The following is a 21,315-nucleotide window of genomic DNA, read 5'->3' as shown; positions in this document are numbered from 1 at the left end:
AGGATTCGACTGTGATGTCACTGTTATGCTTATGCAACACGGAAGTAGCAATGACTCGAAGCTATTTATAAACAGGGGGTTAGCTTCCTTGACATCACTGGCGAATCCTTGGTATTGTGACAGAGTTCTCATCAGATCAGCTATTTTCACAATATTTTAGCTATGGAACCGATTCAAACAATGAATGCCTCAACCCTTACAATTCCAAGTGCTTATCAGGGTGGGGGTCCCCAATTTCAATATGGTTATTTGTGAGGGTCATGGCCTGAAAAGGTTGAGAACCACTGGTCTAAACAACATGCTAAATCTAAAGGTTGAGAACCACTGGTCTAAACAACATGCTAAATCTAAAGGTTGAGAACCACTGGTCTAAACAACTAAATAACATTCTGCACATTTGATACCATACGATAGCAGTTAAACAATGAGTGTCTGCCATCTAAATAACATTTGGTACATTTTGAAACTACTAGGCAATTCTAATATAGGACAGGATACTGTAAACTAAATTACTGTATGAACATACTGTAGCATCTGTCTAGAATGTTGTTTGTACTCTAAACAACATGCCATCTAAATCACATTCTGCACATTTGTGGTCAAGGAAAAACAAAACAAAACCACTTACCTGTGCTGTGTGTTGTTGCGATGTTGTGTTGCTGTAGTGCGTGTTGAATCTGGTTTATGCAGTTCACATACGTCTCTTCTATACTGGAATGTGTCTTTCCTGCCTAAACACACACACAAACAGCTCTTGCATATTAATGAGCCAACCTGCTCATGTTGTGTGTGTGTGTGTGTGTGTGTGTGTGTGTGTGTGTGTGTGTGCGTGTGCGTGTGCGTGTGCGTGTGCGTGTGCGTGTGCGTGTGCGTGTGCGTGTGTGTGTGTGTGTGCGTGCGTGCGTGCGTGTGTGTGTACCTGTTGTGACAGTGTCAGACAGTGTGTGTGTTGTCTCTCCTCTTCCTCCAGTCTGTCCATCAGCTCAGAGCTCCTCTTCCTCTCCGTCTCCACGGCAATGCTGAGCTCACATTTACACTGAGCGTACTCCTTCTGCAATCTGCACACACACACACACACACACACACACACACACACACACTTACTTACTTGCTTGCTTGCTTATGGCAGTCCATCGTAGTCGATGATGACTTCATATCTCCCGGGGGTAAGGGGGGGTTTTCAGCGCCTGGTGCGCTCATGCGCCCACATGTGGCGGTTAAGACCAATAGCTGATCCGCACACTTTTCCACACGTGGGGCAGGGGTGTGTTGAGCCTGGGTGGATAGTCCCTGCAGCGCGCTCATGCCGCTGCCTGCGCTTCTCTGCGTGTCTCAGGGATGTCTTCTCCTCCAAGCGGGAGACACCTGAGTTGCAGGAGGAGCGCCAAGCGTCCCGGTCTACTGCTATCCTTTCCAGGTTTGAGGGTGGAATGTTGCAGCTCTTTAGTAGCATCTTTATGTGGTCCTTGTAGCCAATGTAGCACTTCTGTTGGCCTCCTGCAGACCTCTGGCCGGATTGAAGCTGGCTGTAGAGGACCTGTCGAGGAAGACGAGCTGCAGGCATGCGTATCACATGGCCTAACCAGCGGAGCTGTCTGCGTGACAGAAACACCTCCATGCTGGATGAGTTGGTGCGTTCATATATTTCTGCGTAGGTCATGTGGTGCTCCCATGTGATACCCAGGATCCTTCGCAGACAGCGGATGTGGAAAGCCTCCAGAGATCTTATATGCCGTCTGTATGGTGTCCAGGCTTCAGAGCCATACAGTAGTGTGGACACACATACTGCCTGGTACACTGCTGCCTTGGTTGACACAAAACCGCATGAGTTTTCCTGATGTCATAAACTGTCAGAATCAGCTTTTGTTGTGTTGGTTTATGTGCTAAAAGAGTGACTTTGAGGGATGTTTCCCCACTGAAATGGAAGTCAATGAGCGACTTTTTTATTTCTTAAAGGTATATTCAGTGATTTAACTTAATTCAAATATCACTTATTTTTTTGTTTTGTTGTGATAATCCTCCCTACTATAGAGTGTGCTGACCATATAAGGAGTTCCTCCCTGTCCCCAGTTAACCCCTGGGGGTCAAAAAACCTTAGGTTTCGTTTTTGACTCTCTATCCTGATTGGACGAAAGGCTGGGTCCCACAGCCAAAAACGAAACCTAAGGTTTTTTGAGTGAAATCACTGAATATACCTTTAAATTGCTAATAACACAACGGATTATTATTATTATTATTATTTTTTAATGAAAAGTACAGTTCCCATCTGTGCTTTGGATGGAAGGAACTGGTCTTACTTGTGGTGTTCCTCTCTGTCCAGACTGGCAGCTCTCTCCAGCTCTATGAACTGACTTCTCAACATCTCCAGACTGGACAGCGCCTCCTGGTGGCCACACCGCTCTACTGACACTGCTGCTTCTAGGTCTCTGATACGCAACTGCACGCACACGCACACGCGCGCACACACACACACACACACACACACACACACACACACACACACACACACACACACACACACACACACACACACACACTGTTAGAGAGCAAATGGGCTACCCGATGTGGTGCACACGACATGGATGCAATGTGCTGCATAATAATTGTCTTTCTTTCTTTCTCTGGGGCCATGCCCCAAAAAACTGTTCCGAATCAGCCATTGGCCTAGGTTATTTATTCATAGATTCCCTTTGATTCTTTATTTAAAAGGGGGTCCCCTGCCCAGGCCGTAGCGTAACGGTCTGGGCACCGGACTGGTAATCCAGTCGCAGTGTGCCGCGGGTTCGACTCCCGGACCCGACACGGCCTTTACTGCATGTCATCCCCCATCTCTCTCCCGTTTCCTGTCAGCCTACTGTCTGTCCCTTCAAAAATCAATAAAAGGCGTAAGCCGCAAAAAAATATCTTTAAAAAAAAAAAAAAAGGGGGTCCCCTGACTCCTGAGTCAGGGGACCCTAATTTTTACTAAACCCGGACAAATGTGCACCAAATGTGCATAAAATGACCTCCGGGGTTAGGTTGGGGTCGTGAGTCAATGGAGGCATTATTTTGGGGTCGCGGACTGAAAAGTTTGGGAACGCATGGTCTAAAATAAATGGTCTGCTTAAATCAGTGAATTACTACAGTACTACAATGGTGTTCTACTGCCACCTACCGGTGATTATCATTTGACTCAATTAATTCACTGTCACCTCACTGAAGAGTTTTGTTTTGTGCTGTGTGTGCATGTGTGCACAGTACACACGTGTGCATTACCTGTATGATCTCAGAGTTGAACTTGGTCTCCAGGTGAGCAGATCTCTCTGCTTCCACGTTGGATTGTAAACTCTTCACCTTCTGACCTGACAACTACAAACGACATTCACATCACAGTCACTATCATGTGTCAAGAACACATTCTAATTTCTAATTTCTGAGCTGCTGAATTTGTCAGCAGGGCCATTCAGAATGTGTATACATTGTTGATAGTGGGCATGAAAACATAGGTGCCCCACAGGAAGAGGGCTGAGGGCGGACCAAACGGGTCAACATCCTGTTATTCACCCCTCTGTCACATTTGTTGTGTCCAGTATCACTATGGCAGCAGCAGCACACAAAGTTCCACGTGACAGAGGGGTCGAAGTTGAACGAAAGCTGCGCTATATGGCAGAAACAGGTTAACAATACAAAGGTTTGTGGATTCATTTATTTTTAATGAGTGGCCCACAGTGCCCCCCACGAAATCAGTCCAGAACTCCCACCACGGGACTCAGTCAATCAAGTCAATCAATTAATACCTACAATATGCTTAGCTGCTTCAACGATGCACATTTGATGTTTGTTTAAACTGTCAAATAATACTATCTCTACCTCCAGTTCCTTCCTGCTCCTCTGTTCTCTCTCCATCAGGTATTTCAGTTCGTTGGTTTGTCGTCTGAGGACCTCTGTGTCTCTCTCTCTCTCCCTCTCCACCTCCTCCAACCTCCTCTTCAGTCCGCCCATCACCTCTTCCTGCTCCTGAGAATGTAGGAGAGAGAAGAAATGAGATGAGAGAAAGCATGTGCACGAAAACGCAGAGAGGCGTGTGTGTGTGTGTGTGTGTGTGTGTGTGTGTGTGTTACCTGCAGAAGAGTGTGCTGTTTGTCGTTCTCAGTGTTGGCGCTGAAAAGGAGCCTGTCTCTCTCCTCTACTTCCTGTTGCAGTGCATGCTGGTCCTGCTGTCTGGAATGTCTAGTGACATCTAGAGCCGTCTGAAGGTCACACACTGTCTGCTGCAGCTCTGCACAGCGCACTGCTCACAAACACACACACACACACACACACACACACACACACACACACACACACACACACACTGAGGGTGAGAAGCGACCTCGCCCTAGGTTGCGTGCACACATCGGCCTGGGTGGCAGCGAGCGCTGGCGCTTTGGCATGGGGGGTCAGATCAACAATATGGAATGAATGATGTACTGGCCATATATATGGAGCATGTCTTGACATCACTTACGGTGATGACTTTGGTTTGCGTGTCTACAGTTTCCTGATGTTTCAACAAATCTTTGGGAAGTGTTGCATGGAAGCAGAAAAGTGTTTACTATCCTCTATTAACTATTCTAAAGCAGAAGAATAAGGGCTCCAGTTTCGTTCGAGCATTCTAAATACACTATTTGGGGATTTACCAGTGGGGAAGGGGTGTTCCCTCACTAAAGTTGGTATTTTGGTTACCTTTCTAAATCCCTAAAACACCTCCGTTACCCGTTACATTATGCATAGGTGTGGTTTGGGCATTACAATAATTTAACCAATCACCGTGCCACATGCCATTGCCTTTACGGAGATGACGCAGCCTGCAGACATCTCCATTTCAGGCGCGCAGTGCACGCCGCTATACCAAACTAATTTGGCATTACGGCTTTACGGGTGCTTTTAAACTCCACTATGCACCTTCTCAAATGTGTGTGACCAAAATAGCAATTTAGGGGAAAGTGTGCCAACATGCCCATGACCACACCTCTAGGCGCAAATACCGGTGTCTAATTTTGGGCGCTGGTAACGGCGGCGACGAAAATGGAGCTCTAAGGGCCCTATCTTGTGTGTGCCGCCTTACCCCTTATTCCTTAACTTCTTTGCCATGTTTTAAAACAATTTTAAATAGTTCAAATAGCCAATCTGCAAGCTCACAGCGTGTCGATGCAGATCAGATCTAGTTTTTGAAAATAGTAAAAAAGACGTTTAGGGTATAAACAAAGGGTATAGGCAGTGCCAGTGACGAAAGTGTCCACTGCTTTAAGGCTGCTGAATTACCAGCCAGTGTTTTATTCAGCAAGTCTATTTTAAATGAACTTGAGAGGGAGTTTTAATTGTTGCAATAATTTGGGAATACATTTACATTTTCCCAAGACCGAAACAAAATCCTAATTCGACTCGTGGTAGAACTGTGTACAGCACAATAAACACATTGCTTGTAGTATTATGGAAACAAATAACAATATTACTTTCTGTATGTACAGTAGGCATAGATAGATGACAAGGATGTAGGATCAGGTCTACAGTTTGTAGAAGTGAGGTGATAAGGCAGGATTAGAAAGTTGGCCCGGTGAGTGTGAAAAGGAATATACCGGTATGTATCCTAATCCTGGTGACACTGACATAAATCTGTAAAAAAAAAAAAAGATGATAGTGTCTCTGTTGTGTGGACACCTCATTATGTCTGTTACTCTTCAGGATTCAAAGGTTTCATAAGAACAATAAGAACTTTGCAAGCTCAAACAAATGTGTTGTGTTTCGAGCTTGCAGATTTGCTACTTGTGATGCTTTCGTGTGGCGCTTGTAGTGTAAAGTAGGGCTAATCTGATTAAAAGCAAAACTATATATTTGTTGATCATGTCACCAAAAACTCATAACAATTTATGTCTATTAATATATAAATAACACTTTATGTCAGTTATGATTAAATTGAATGAAATAGGATTAAACCTTAGACTTAGGCCAATTTACTTACTGACTTACTCCTGACTATGTCACAAACTATTGACTTATCCAGCATTTCAAGCAAGTGGAGAATTTAGTTTTTGTAGTAGTAGTGGTGGTAGAATTACCAGTGAGTGCATCCGTGTGTTGGGTCAGATCAGACAGTTTAGCAGCTTCTCTCTTCTCTACAGTCAGTTGATATTCCAGGGTTTGTCTCACAGCTTCTCCTCTCTCCACCTCACACCTCAGTTTAGCAAGCTGGGACTGGAGACTGGACATCTGAGACATGCACGCACGCCGCACACACACAAGTGTGCTCATATGTTCGCACGCACACACACGCGCGCGCACACGCACACACACACACACACACACACACACAAAATTGTCAATGTTCTTGCTACAGTGCACTGTTTCAGTTTAAAGTTTATGATGATGATTTCCTGTTTTTTGGCTATATAGAAGTGTATATTTGAATGTCTCTAAATGTTATGATGAATTGAACATGGTGGACCCTCTTGTAAACAAGCGTAGTGCTTTATTGGTCGTCCAGTACAAATGTACTGTAATTCTGCAAACTGTTAATAAATACTTAAATCAATCAATCAATCAATCAATCAATACTTTATTAGACAGAAATGTATGAAGTTGTGTCCGCCTCTGGAGAAGGACAACAGTGTCCCAATTCGGAGACAGTAGACAGTAGACACTATGAAAATATTATCAGGATTAAGATGGAGATTTCAGGGATAGGTTGGACAGACTATAGGGCAAAAACATAACATAACTTGATGGAGATAACAATAAAAATAAGAAGACGCCTTGTGAGTTTGTAGATCTGCTATTTGTGGGCAAGAGCTTTGGTGTAAATAGAAAAAAGCAGTCCAAGTACAGAGCTAACCCTGGACCAGTTCAAACTTAGCCTAGTTATAGCTTAAAATGCTTAAAAAGGCTAAGTAAGTAAGTACATAAGTACTGTACTAAAGTACAATTTTGAGTTATTTGTACGTTGAGTATTTATTTTCAGATCTTTTTTTTTTTTAGTGGTGCAACCACTCCTACAACCAGCTTGCAATGTCCTCGTACCTGTTTGTTTGTTTGTTTGTTTGTGTGTGTGTCTGTGTAAGCACGAGTATGTGACTTAATAATAGCAGTAGGGGGCGCCAGAAACAGTGAGAGGGGTAGTGACTCTAATGAGAGAGAGTGAGAGAGAGAGAGAGAGAGAGAGGGGGGGGGGGGGATTGCACCACTCAGTTCACACGTGTGTGATTTTTTTTTTACATTTTAAAACTTGAAATGAGACATGCCAATACTTTTGTACTTTTTCTCAAGTATATTTTGAATTCTGGACTTTTACAGTATTGATACTTTTACTTAAGTAAGTACTTTTTCCACCACTGAAGAAGAAGAACAAGAACAAGAACAAGAAGAACAAGAACAACAACAACAACTACAACAACAACAACATTTGTACCTCGTGGTTATGTAGGGAGATCAGCTCTAGTTTGTCTTTCTCCAGCTGGTGAACTCTCCATCTCAGACCATCCTCGTGACCCTCTACACCTCCTATTATAGTCCGCTCCGTGTCCCGCTCCTCCTGCATCCCTCCTCCTCCTCTTCCCTCTCTCTCCTCCTCCAAATGTCTCCTCCTCTCCCCCTTCTCCCCCGCAGCTGCTGCTCCTCCGCTGCTTCTATCTCTCGCCTCCGCCTTCATGCCTCCTCCTCCTCTCCTCTCGCTGTCCTTCCTCTTCTCCTGCACATCCGCTGGAGCCACTCTAGCTCTCCTCTTCTCCTCCTCCTCCTCCTCCTCCTCTCCTCTCCTCCCAGCCCTCCCCCTCCCTCTCTCCTGCTGTCCTCTGGCTTTCGGGGCGACGGTGGTGTCTTTCGGTCTGAGAAAACAAGGCAAACGTGAACTTTGACGCCGATTTAGATTTAGTTTTAGTCAGTCTTTTTATTTTTAATTCATATTTTAGTCATCTGAAAGGTTTTAGTTTTTGTCTAGTTTTTGTCAACAAAAATGTACTTTGGCATGCCGTGATGGAGTCATAATGGCTGATTTTACACTTGTTTGAATGCTGAAAATAGCCAATCTGCAAGCTTGTGAGAGGTGAGAGCAGCTGCTATGCAACTGCAGAAATGTTGTTACTGATTATAAGGCTTATTATACAGAATAATATTACAGGTCCTTCCTTAATCACTTTCAACCTGGTGTCCCTATTGTGGGGGCATGTCATTATACAGTAGGCGTGTCAAAGAAAAACAATAGCTAAATGGACAATCTACGCCTTTTGGCTATTTACACAATTTGTCATATAAAACAAAGTATATAAGGCTTTAGTGGTTAATTAAATGGTATTTTCTAATTATTTTGTGATTATACAAGGCTATGGGTTTAACAAATGAATGTCCACTAGGTGATGATTATCCATGTAATATTATCATAATATAATGAAGTGTTATATATAGTTCATGTTGTTAACTGATGATATTATGCCCTTTCCTTCTTCTCACCTTGCTGTGTGTTTGTCAGTAGAGCCGTTGTGTCCAGCATCAAGAGCCCTGGCTCGCTCAAAGCGTCTCCTCCTCGATGCCTCTGACATTATTCCACTGGTCAGAAAATCTGTACTCTCACTGATGGAATGAAATGTAATTCTAGTAAATCCAGACATGCTAGCATCCAAAAAAACATTGTGTTGTATTGTATTGTTTTTACAGTATACCTACTGTGCAGGTACATGTTGCATTTATATAACCTGGTCCGGTCGGGAGCAGATTATATCATTACGACATACTGTAGGTATTGCTTTGTAGTTATCAGGCCGGAACCCTTAATCTGGAACTTCCTTTCACTCAAACAAATTTTTCCCAATAAAAGCATGACTCATTCTCTCATAGCCTGCAGCTTTTATTTGGAAAAATCGGTTTGAGGAAAATAAGTTCCAGATTGAGGGTTCTGGCCTGATGACTACAAAACAATGACTACAACATGACGTAACGATATCATCCACTCTTGACTGGATCATAAACCCGAAAAGGAATGCTGCCCAGGCTAGAATTTATATAGTGCTTTTATCCAAGGCGCTTTATATAGATTGTGCATTCATTACATTCACACACACACATTCATACACCGATGGCAAGGCACCAGCCTGCACATCAGGAGCAATTACAGCAGTCTTGCTCAAGGACACTTTGACACTAACTCTGGGGGAGCCCAGGATCGAACTGGGAACCTCACTCCGCTGCCCTGCTGGCCACTCTACCCCTGAGCCACCTCCACCACTTTGGTCACTTTTGGTTTTGAAATCTGCTCTATAAATAAAGTTGGCTTGGATTGGATCATGAAAAACATTTGTTTTTATAACGAGTGTTATAAAAACCATATAAGTGCATTATAGGGCATTACAAATGCAATTACATTATAAACACAAACTTTTAAGAAAAGTGTTGCCTGGTAGTTATAATGTTATAATGCATTATGACCAGCACACTTATAATAGCTACTCCATAAACCTTGTTATAAGTTGTTATGTATAATTATTATAAACATTGATAAAGCCTTATAAGTGACAATGCATTATAAATGCAATATTATACATTATAGACAAATGTTGTTACCAGATTAATTTGCACTACAGTTTACTTACCTATTAGAGTACTGTCTTTAGTATTAAATCTCAGTCAAGTTAGTTAGTCAGTTATTAGTAACACCAACTTGTTATTTTCATGTTACAGCTGCTTTATACTCAGTCAGTAGCTCCTGACATCTCAACCGTTTATTTGATTTAATCTATTTGTAGGTGGTTGGTATGGTATCAGGGGAAGCTGCTGGTTGCTGGGCTCTTGTACACTATAGTTGCCAGGTATTACACCCACGTTAGTGACCTATCGAATTACCGAACCCTGTGCAGGCTGGTGATTGTTTGAGGTGTTTGGTCAAACTAAATGCATTATATTATTGTATTATAAAATGTATTAGATTTGTATGTATTAATGGCAAGGCTATATACAATTTAATGTAAGTTGTTGATAGGAAGTCATTCAATTTATTCACAACTTTTGGGTAAGTGTGCATGCTTTTCTTTTCGCAGATAAGTAAGCCTGGGACCGAGGCTAGTGTGCATGTGGTGTGGTATGTATTTTCAGCCCTTTGTAACAGAAATTTGAATAAATCTAAATAATCAACGTACAAAATAACGCGCCCGAGTCACAGAATTCGATAGGTCACTAATCTCACCAAAACAGCCATCTATGAAATAAACCAAAACAAAGATGCAGAGGAGCAGAGATAAGTAAATAGCACAACGTGAACGTTTCTCAATAGTTCAAAACCGCAGCTTGTCCAACTCTACGTATTGTGAGAGGAGACTTTAACGCAATAGTCTAAGGAATATTGTTGGAAAAACACCTTAAAACACTTACAGAAAAACATCTCCTTATGAGCCGTTTGAATGTGACGCCATTATTCTTTAGCGTCCTCAGTGACGCCGGGCTGTAGCCTGTCCGACTTCCGAGTGGAATAGTAAGAGAGTGGCGACACGCTTTGATCTCGCCGCAAAGCGGGGGCTATAGTTCCAAACATTGTAACTATTCTATTGAGATAGAATGAGCACTTCCGCATTCCATTGTTACAATGGGAGTCAACGCTAGTGTCGCCACTCTCTTACTAGTCTAGATTACTGTGTGGTAAACTCACGTCACCTGGTGGTGAGTCCGGTCTAGAGCCCTGCTGGATAGTCTGATCATGATGCGAGGTTACTCCGTGGTGGAAAATGATAGTATCATGTATGGTATGATGATACAAGAGAAGTTTTAGTTTTGTAGAAGAGGCAAACTAATATTGTTTATGACAGACAACATCCAATACAATCTGAAACTATATCTGAACCAAAATAATCCTATAGCCTATCCTGTATTTACTAAACAAAAAACATTCACATTCAAATACCTTCACAAAACAATTACCACGGTCCTAAAGTAAATAGAATGTTTTTGTTTGTTTTTCTCAGGTTTCTGAAAGACCACTTCACCACTGAAACTGGGAGGTCGGGGTTCGATCCCCGGCCGGGTCATACCAAAGACTGTAAAAATGGGACCCTCCCTGCTTGGCACTCAGCATCAAAGGGTTGGATTGGGGGGTCAAATCAACTAATCAAATTATTGATCCAGAGCACGGCACGGCTGCTGCTCACCGCTCCTTGGCTGCGGCTCACCGCTCCAAGAGATGGGTCAAATGCGGAGAACAAATTTCACTGCGGTAACGTGTGTGACAAATCGTACGGCTTTGACTTTATTATAATTGGTCCTCACTAATGATCATGATAAAATAGCACCATTGTTTTCTACTCAGTCTGTGTCTCGTCCACCAGTGACATCATCGATGGGAAATCCAAACACCAATCGAGTTCATTTTAAACCACAACAAACAAACAGTTTATGTCAATCAGTCAGTCAGTCAGTCCAGTCAGTGTGAGGATCCAGTGCATGGTGTTAGTGGTGGTAAACAGTGAGCAGAGTTGATATGATGATGATTTGATCATAGAGACGGTCAGTGATGATGAATAATGACTTTGATATAAGGATCATCTTACTTCATACAACAGTAATGAGCTGCTACTGCTCTCCTGAAAGTCTGCGTGTGTCATATCTCCTGCACTGCACTAATGAGAGTGTTGCTGAATGCTGATCCTCTCTATACTGCTGTACTGAAACACTGAATGACACATCAATAAACTAAGGGGAATGTTATTACATAATTCCTGGCTGTATTCTTAGTTGACTGGAGTCTCCCAGGAGTGTGTACTGTATGTCCTCCCCTCCATTAGTTCATCTACACGCCAAATAGCTGATCTACAAGCAAGCTATTTCTGCTGAATGTTCATCCCCAGAATAGGGACACTATAGGTTGCATGTGGTTAAAGTGTTGTGTAAATGGATGTTTCCAGAGGCACTCACTACACATGCACTCATGCACGCCGCACACACACACACACACACACACACACACACACACACACACAATTTACAATTTAGGCATTTAGCAGACGCTCTTAATCCAGAGCGACTTACATTAAGCAAGAACAAAAAAGCATGGGAATAATACATAACATAAAAAGCATTTATCATGAAACATGCATAAGCTAAGAAAGTAACAGTGGAATATCTATATAATGAAACTATACATATAAACTATACATATATACTATGCTATACATAATTATGTACTATGACGTGCTATGACTACATACAATGCAATTATAGTGCTGTCTACATAACATGCTATAAGTCTGTATCAAATGCTATCTAAGTCTACAGAAATGCTATCTAAGGGGGGTAGGGTAAGTGCTATGGGCCATGATGAAGTCTGAAAAGGTGGGTTTTCAGACTACGGCGGAAGATTGGGAGTGATGCTGCAGTTCTGACTGCAATGGGAAGTGCATTCCACAGTTTTGGAGCCAGAAGGGAGAAGAGTTTGGGACGTGTACACACACACACACACACACACACACACACACACACACACACACACACACACACACACACACACACACACACACACACACACACACACACACACACACACACACACACACACACACACACACACAATATCTTCATAGAAAGAGACATCTCTGCTTGGCAGACTTTGATATCAATGTTTTTAGCATCACCAGCCTTTCCAAGTGAAATTGTCTTCATGAGATGTAGATGAGACATGTGAGTCATGTCTTCAGGGTCGTAGAACATATCCCCTCTGTCATAGTCCAGCTGGACTCTGATCCTCTGAGGATTCTTCTTCAATGGGAGGTATTCCTCACCCATTATCATACTTCCCAGTCCCACTTCTCTGACATAAACACCATATTCCATATTCTGGTGTGGCCTTTATCTCTGCCTTCCTGTCAACAGACTCTTTAGCCAAACCTATATTCCAGGCAGGATGGTCTGCAACCTCCACCTCCCAGCTGTGTTTTCCTGAACTGAAACCCTCTGAACCCAGAACTCTGGCAAACATAGGGTTCCTCTCTGGGTTGTCAGGAAGTTGCTGCTTTGTGGAGCTAGCCACCTAGTTTTATTTAAAAATGACTTGAGTAGTTTCAGCTTGAGGAAATGCATCTCAGGTTCATAATATCCCCATAGTGAACAAAGCTTTGGGTGTGGTTTCATTCAGAAGGAGGGTGTGTGTATACTGTAAGTTTAATACCGCAACATAGAGGTATATAATATCACTCCCTTTATGTGGCTCAAAAACGAGTCAGTAGTTCTGGTTACTGGTATATAAGCACACAAAACATAATAAAAGAAAATAGACAGGAATTTACATTTACCTCATTGGCTGCAAATTGGCATGAAAGGAATGAAGTAGTCAGGAAGCCCAAAGAAAGAACAAATTGAAACAAACAAAATCGATCAACAAATGAAACATAACATACAACTTACATATTGACATATAGAACTTAAAATGGCCTACTGTACAAACAAAACACTGTGAGCTGCTAGTGATCATTCACCAATATATATTTTTTAATGTTTTAGTTACAGTTGTATGAGCTTGAGGAAATGTCATGGGTTCATAATATTCCCATAAGCATAAAGTGAACAAAGCTGGTTAGAGTGTCAGTGTCCGCCCTGTGACTGGAAGGTCAGGGTTCGTTCCCTGGCCGGGTTATACCAAAGACTCATGGAGGGGTCAAGTGTTAGTCCGACATCCCGTTAGTCCGACATACGGGGCTGGTTCACTCGTGGCTTCCGTGTGGTATAGGGTTAGGGTTACGCACCTGGAAATTGGGGTAGGTCCCTGTGACATACTAGTGTCATGTCCAGGGGGTGTACTTGTATAGGCTGCCTCCTACAGAAATAGGAGTACGCTACCAAAACAGGAGACAGGCTCCTGCCCTATGGGCCTCATGGCTCGGCAAGGCTTACTTACTTTTTTACCTCCTGAGCCACTGTCAAAAAGCATTGTTAAAAACACTTCAACAAGGATTGGGTAAGGTTACATGTGATGTGATGTAAACTGAAGTCTCTTTAGCCCAGCAGCCACCTGACGATGTGCGTATTCATATTCTACGTCCTCTCTCTAAGGTTACATGTGAGCCAGGAACGCATTGAAAAGGGGCTTGTTCCTTTTTGGACAAGGTATATTAGTCAGTTAATTTAACGTGCTATATCAGTAGTCATTGAGTTTCAGGATGAAGACTTGTGGTACTTTGCTGTTTGTTCTCTTCTGTGTGTGTGTGGAAAATCACACTGTCGAATCATCCATTCAGTTCCAGCTCCATTACGACAACCAAGGAACGGAAAACGGTAAGGATGATTGACCTGATTTTACAACATGATAATTAACAGCTTAAAGGAATAGTGCACCCCAAACAAATGTGTTTTTCTTTCAATTACTCATGAGTCATCCCGTGAAAACTTGAATGCATGGAGAATGATTTTGAGATCAATCAAGAGCAAAAACACATTTAAAACTTTCTATTTGAACCTGGATCATTAGGCTCATCAGTTATTGCACTGTGGGAGTTTATATCATTATTTATTTGGTTTAGTATAGTTTTGCCTTGGTCTCCTACCGCAGGAGACACCACAAATATCTGGTATGCGTGTGACATCATCATCATACCCGGAAGTTATGCGGGAACGCCTAGTGAATGGCAAAAAAAAAATACTTTCTGGAAAAGTATAGCCTACTGATTGCATTAAACAACATTAACAACGTTAAATTAACTTTGCCACTAGTTCTGCCATTCACTGTATGCATGTGCATACCCTCTATATTGGATTAGTGGCTCAGCAATGCGACAAAGTAATCTGAGTTTTCAATGTGTGATTATGTGTTACATTACATTGTATTTTGACTGAATCTTTTCGATTTTAAGGACCACTTTTTCAACCTATTTTCAGATAATTGGTCCTCACTATAATGCCCATTCTGAGATGACACCATTTCTGTTTAGTGTGTCTGGACTGTGGACAGTTCATAAACCCAGCTACCAGCTACCACACCTGGAAAGTTCATGCTGTAATGGAAGCCATTGTTCTTGCTAAGCAGGTTTCTGACGTGTCCACAGTTTTAGTTTTAACACTGCTCACAATGTCTCACATTGCATTGTAAGATGAAATCTTTTATTTATTTATTTTTATATTTAACAATAACATAATGTTGTATTTTACAGAATGTGAGAATGGTGGCCGTAAGGAGGTGGGAGGAGGGGCTGATGAGCATGACGAAACAAACCAACATGATGCAAGTTAGTGTATAATATAAATATATACCAGTATTAAAAAACAGTAACACACTTCAAAGTTTACTCAAATGTGCTTATTATTACTTTTACATAATTTTCATTGTTATTCATTGAGGATGAATAACAAACCCTCATCTACTCACTGTACTGTTATCAGAGAAACCGACTAAGAGTTCAGCTAGATGTCGATGTTCCCTATTCTGAAGACAAATACTAGTTTCGATCACCTAGCAGGCATGACGTGTTGTGGTGTTACTGTATGTGAAAGCATCCACATAATACCTTAAGGGAACAAAGGGCATACCATGAAAAGAAGGGAATTAGAAGTACGACGTACAACATTTGTAGTAACACATGGTATTGAAGTATAAACTATATGTGTGTTAGTTAGGCTGCGCAACACTCGCAACAGTGACACTTGGTTGTGCAAACAAACGTAATTTTCGTGCTCAGACACAGCCAGCCAGGTAGGGACGGACACAGCCAGCTAGACAGTCAGCCAGTCAGCCAGACAGCCAGACAGCCAGCCAGCCAGAGACACACATAGCTGTCTATAGGAGTGGTTGCACCACTCAAAAAATGGACATAGTAATGTAAAGTAGAAGCACCTTAAAACAGTATCCCCTCCACCCTCCAGACCACATCACGTTCAACCCAGATTCGGCTCAAACAAGGTGTTAAATTAATTTCACTCCTATACCACAAAAATGTGGAACGCCCTACCAACATCCGGAAAGGAATGTGAATCCCTACCCTCAAAAACCGCAACTGCAACTCAGGCCCGCGCTACTGTACATATTTGTTGTGGAGTTTTTCTTTATTCTTTTTGTTTTGCACAGCAGGCTACTGTATATTTGTATGTCTTTCAATACTATGATGAATTGGAAATGGATGACCCTGATGTAAACAATTAAGTCTTAGTGCTTTTTCTGCTGTTTATCCTCTTAGCATACTTTGTATTGATCTGTACTTTCATCAAATTGTGCCCACTCTGCAAACTGTTCAATCAATCAATCAAACCCACCCAACCACCCCCAACTGCACCTTTGTCACTGCTGACTGAAGCTGACCAGCAGAACATTGTGAACATACACAACCAGCTGAGAAGAGGTGTGCAGCCTACCGCCAGCAACATGCTGAAGATGGTAAGACACTACTGATGTGCAGGTTTACATCATGGAAAAGTTTACATTGTACATCATCTTCTGTCACACTTTCTATACACCCTTATTTTTTTACCCCACTTTTGAAGTCACTAGCCCCTTCAATGCCTGGCAGCCAAGGACTTTTTAGTTTTTATGTTTGTTTACAGCAGTTAAACAAACATTGACAAAATGAGACGTCATGTGGCCAATATAAATCAGGGTCTACATCAGGAGTAAGATTAGGCCGGGGGCCACACCTGTAGAATGATTGTGTGTGGGGGGCCGCACAGTGTGTGTGTGTGTGTGTGTGTGTGTGTGTGTGTGTGTGTGTGTGCAGTGAAATTTGTATTGCTTTCTCCCTGCCCCCCCAACCAATAAGATCAACAGCTGCACAGAACAGATACAATGGAAAATATACCTTTATCTTATTATTGATTAATTTAAAAATGTATTTGATGTTTCACAATTTCTTACTATACACAAGAAAGCTGACCACTTGTATCCATTTTGGTCCCTGTGTGCTGCCCCAGTGTGTGTGTGTGTGTGTGTGTGTGTGTGTGTGTGTGCGTGCGTGCGTGTATGTACACGTGCGTGCGTGTGTGGTCGCACTCGTGCATCTGTGCGTGTGTAATGCCCTGTGTCCTCTCGTTCTCACAGATGTGGAATGAGGAAGCTGCTGCCAACGCTCAGATATGGGCCAACAAGTGTATCCTGGAACACAGCCCCGGAGTGGAAAGGACCATCAGTAGTAAGTAATAATAATAATCACTATTAGAGAGGACAGACAGAGAGGGGGATATACAAGCAAATAAGAGTGCATACAAGTGAACTTGTAAGATGTCCGCAGTGGCGCACATCTTACAAGTTCAAACAGCTCGTACAGGTTATTAATACCTGCAGTGAGACGCTGAGGGCGAGAAGCGACCTCACTCTTTCGCCCGTGCACGCATCCACCTGGGTGACAGCAGACTGCTGGGCGAGTGCTGGCATTTTGGAATGGGGGGTCAGATCAACATATCCACCTGGGTGACAGCAGACTGCTGGGCGAGCGCTGGCACCTTGGCATGTCAACATATGGAATTAATTCTGTAATGGCCATATATGGATTGTGTCTTGAGTTTACAGGATTTGATGAGGTCAGATCAACATACTGTATATTATGGAATGTCAGAACAGGTCAGCTCCATATATGGAAATCTAAGGGTGTCAGCGGGGCCAGCGGCCGGACCTTAATCTTCGGCCTGTTGAGAACTCTAGTTTTTACCGGCTGTCAGGCACAGCTGCACTAATAACTTTGGGGCTGGAGTAGAGTTGGCTAGAGTGGCTATAGAGTTTAAATGCACAGGTATCAGTGGGGAAGGATACCTTCAGGGATCTCCGATCCTGACATCCACATCATTTGATTTTTGATTGATTGATTGATTTGGCACTTTATTGAAAATTAATTCAAAAGGATGCGGAGAGGGGCAGGGAGCAAGAATACAAAAATATCAGAAGAAATTAAAATAAACATTTCTTGTCTGTCTGTCTGTCTGTCTGTCTGTCTGTCTGTCTGTCTGTCTGTCTGCCTGCCTGCATCTCTGCAGCCAGTGGTTGTGGTGAGAACCTATACATGTCCAGTGCAGAGAGCTCATGGGACAGCGCTATAGGGGCCTGGTATGATGAGGTGAAGGATTGGAAGTACGGGGAGGGCTCTGTCAATGGAGGAGTGGTGGGACACTTCACACAGGTACACCCAGCCAGAGGTGATATAGGGTGTTGGGGGGCCCTAGCCCTCTGCAAAACAGCACAACGGCACAAATATATAGATGAATTAGCTAAACATTAGAGACCACTGGTTCCCAAACAAACGTTTGTCATGGATGAATTTTTCTGGGTCCCTTTATTTTTTGTTTCCTATATTTTGTTTTTTAATTATTATTATTTCAAAAACCATCTCCAAAAAAGCAAAACCTTTTGTGAAAGTTTCTGTAATTTCATGAAGAAATCAAAGAAAATCTAAGAAATTCCATAAATCAGAAGAAGTAGTGAAAATAGCCGTTCTACAAACTCACAAAGTAGCAAGAAACGACACGTTGTGAACTTGTAGACCTGCTATTTTCCGGTCAAACATCTAATTACTCTTTTGGGACACAGACTAAAAGGTCTGGGAACCCCATTAGACTACAATTTGCACATTGCATGCTGCGTTTGCAATGAGTTCTCAATCATACTGATGATGCATCATCTGCAGAATAATCCTTCATAATGCTGACTCTTGGCTCAGCTCAGCGACAAGTTCTGGTAATAAATCAAAATATAATTGTATAGGCTATGATCACAGGTTATGTGGCTGTCCATGCATCTGTGTAATTTCATAGACTAAAACTATTACAAAAAATGTTCGTCAACTACCTTAATTCACTGGTACCTATAACTGAACTGAACAAGTAATTGTCTAATACAATGTTATGATTTAGTCGACTAAAACTATAGACTTAAACTATAACTTTTCAGATGACTAAAATTCTATCCAAGAGTATGACTAAAACTTGAATCAAAATGTGCTGTCAAAATTAACACTGCATCTGTGATAGATCTACACTCTAGATCCACAGCTTTGGAAATTAAGCCTCAGTTTTTGTGGAGATCTTATCAGTCTCCTGATGTATCGGTCTCCTCCTACTGTAGCTTTTCAATTCAAGTGGTAGGCCTACATTTTTACGGGACGGGACCGTTTATGCCACACATTAATCTATATTATGACGCTGCACCGGTGACGGTAGTAAATGGATAGCTCAGGAGCATATATGTTGGATGTTTCTTCAAAATACGTGTTCTTTTTGGTAGTACAACTTGGCCTCTTTGATTACTGAGTGATTTCTCTGTCTCCATCTTGCTTTTGTATTGCGTGTTTGTGGGAGAGAGATGGAGCGAGACAGAGACCGGGTTAAGTGTGAGGGGCCCCAAAGGAGGTTTCCTACTACAGTGAGTTGATGATGATGGTGGTGGTGTTGTGTGTGTTGCACAGGTTGTTTGGTACCGCTCCAACCAGATAGGATGTGCCATGGCTCACTGCCCCGATGCCAACTACAAATACTTCTATGTTTGTCAGTACTGTCCGGCGTAAGTACTATTGTTCCAACACCAACTCAACCTTTTATGCTATGGGATCACTGGGGGTGGTCGCAAGACCCCCTGTAGTGGTTTGCAGAGGAAAGGGTTTACTCTTACTGTCTCAGCAGATTATGTTTAATATTTGATGTTGTGTCCCTCATTGCAGTGGTAACTACGGGTTAGAACGCCCCTACAATTCTGGGCCATCTTGTGGTGACTGTCCCAATGACTGTGAGGACAAGCTGTGCAGTAAGTGACCGAAACACTGTAGTTTAGGTTTAAGTGGTTAACCCATTCTGACCGGGCACCCATTTTGGTGTCAGCATCATGTTATGCTTTAGCTATTTAAAAATAGCAGATCTACAAGCTCATATCGCGCCACCGAGTGGCGCGATACGAGCTTGTAGGTCTGCTATTTTTGAAAAATCGAAGAGCGACTGACATTTTTAGAATCTGATCTCAGGTCAGAATGGGTTCATCAGGACCAGTGTGTGTCCGGCGGAAACCTCGTATGAATCTGATCTCAGATCAGAATGGGTTAAACAATTAGTCTGCATCACAAGAGAGCGTACATGTTCTCCCAACCTTACCCTAACCATTACCCGACCCCTACTTTATCCCCAACCCTGGTTTTACCATAATCCTAAACACCAACATTTACCCTAATCTTCTAATCTCGTGTCTGTACCCCCTCTCTCTCTCTCTCAGCCAACCCATGTCCGTATATAGATAAGTGGAGCAACTGTGCTGATCTGGGGACTTGGGGCTGCACCACAAACAACTGCCAGGCCTCCTGCACCTGCACCAGTGGTCAGATCATCTAAACGCCTGTCAAACCGACTCACAAGAAACATGATTTAATCCCTCTCTGGCTATCCATACTGTCACTCTACGCATATATACCACTGGTTCTCAAAATGGGGTCTGGGGACCCCCAGGGGTCCTTGAGGGGGGTTCCAATTCTGATATAGCATGGCTTGATCACTTTGACCCATTTTTATACTTGCTAGCTATTTGAAAAGAGCAGAACATTTGGGGATCCTTGACATGAAAGTGTTTTTGAACCACTGGCATATACTCTATGTACTGTTTATACAATGGAAATATCTTTCCTCTGTGCTTTTAGAAAATAAAACAGCGGAAGAAGCCAGTTTAACATGCAAATTAGACAGGTTAAATAAAACATGTCAGGGTTTGTTCATCCTTCGCTCTACATCCACAAAGCTGGGAAACTGCCGTACTTCAAGTTCAAGGTTCTCTAAAAGCAGGATAGATCTATGTACTCATGTACTCAAGTAGTGTACTTTTTAGAGGTATTTTTTACTTTACCTGAATATTGTTAATATTTTTACTTCTACTCCACCACTTCTCAGAGGCAAATACAATGATTTACTTTACTTTATTTACTTTACTACAAAACATACATTAACCACTACAGCCCTATTTCGGCTCATTGATATAGCAGATCTACAACCTCACAATGCATCGCGATGTGCCACATTGTGAACTTGTAGATCTGCTATTTTCAAAGGATTGTTCTACGTGAAATTGGACATATTGCGTAAAGAGTACATTTACTTTTGGTACTTTTACTTAAAATGTGAGTACTTCTTCCCACCGCTGTCTGTGTAATCATGTATCAGAGAAACATAGGCTATTTGATTCTGCTATTTGTTATGTTTGTTGAATTACATAATTGCATTGATGATTGAAATTATAACATTGTTCAAACATCATTTTTTATTCATGGAAATGATAATAATCTTGATGAATACTTAGTAAACTTGACCAAACATTTGAAAACCACTAGTACTGTTGGACTCCTAATATGCCATAGTGTCGTACTAAATAAGTGCCATACATATTGTGAAGAA

General features: G+C 42.2%; 2 protein-coding genes across 2 annotated transcripts in view; one reads left to right on the top strand and one right to left on the bottom strand.

Annotated features, from left to right (window-relative positions):
- Positions 1–8,549, bottom strand: part of ccdc171 (coiled-coil domain containing 171) — a gene marked incomplete at its 5' end in the record, with an annotated part of 28,556 nt that extends 20,007 nt beyond the window's left edge. Inside the window, 10 exons of the mRNA XM_083778948.1 lie at positions 629–731; positions 920–1,058; positions 2,298–2,437; positions 3,256–3,348; positions 3,850–3,996; positions 4,101–4,270; positions 6,078–6,228; positions 7,424–7,696; positions 7,778–7,838; positions 8,461–8,549. Of these exons, the coding sequence (XP_083635074.1) occupies positions 629–731; positions 920–1,058; positions 2,298–2,437; positions 3,256–3,348; positions 3,850–3,996; positions 4,101–4,270; positions 6,078–6,228; positions 7,424–7,696; positions 7,778–7,838; positions 8,461–8,549 (1,366 nt within the window). The remainder of the gene's footprint in view (positions 1–628; positions 732–919; positions 1,059–2,297; positions 2,438–3,255; positions 3,349–3,849; positions 3,997–4,100; positions 4,271–6,077; positions 6,229–7,423; positions 7,697–7,777; positions 7,839–8,460) is intronic.
- Positions 8,550–14,141: 5,592 nt separating this feature from the next.
- On the top strand, positions 14,142–20,265 carry LOC310868491 (cysteine-rich venom protein-like; the record flags this gene model as incomplete). The annotated part of the gene is made up of 8 exons (XM_083778947.1): positions 14,142–14,256; positions 15,129–15,203; positions 16,266–16,345; positions 17,003–17,093; positions 17,932–18,074; positions 19,356–19,450; positions 19,608–19,690; positions 20,150–20,265. The coding sequence occupies 8 exons, from the start codon at positions 14,142–14,144 to the stop codon at positions 20,263–20,265; spliced, it is 798 nt and encodes a 265-aa protein (XP_083635073.1).
- Positions 20,266–21,315: the final 1,050 nt, after the last annotated feature.

The sequence above is a fragment of the Protomyctophum parallelum genome (assembly GCF_964188405.1).
Source record: "Protomyctophum parallelum genome assembly, chromosome: 13".
NCBI classification, from domain to species: domain Eukaryota; kingdom Metazoa; phylum Chordata; class Actinopteri; order Myctophiformes; family Myctophidae; genus Protomyctophum; species Protomyctophum parallelum.
The sequence above is the reverse complement of the archived record's forward strand: the minus strand, read 5'-3'. Positions and strand labels throughout refer to the sequence as shown.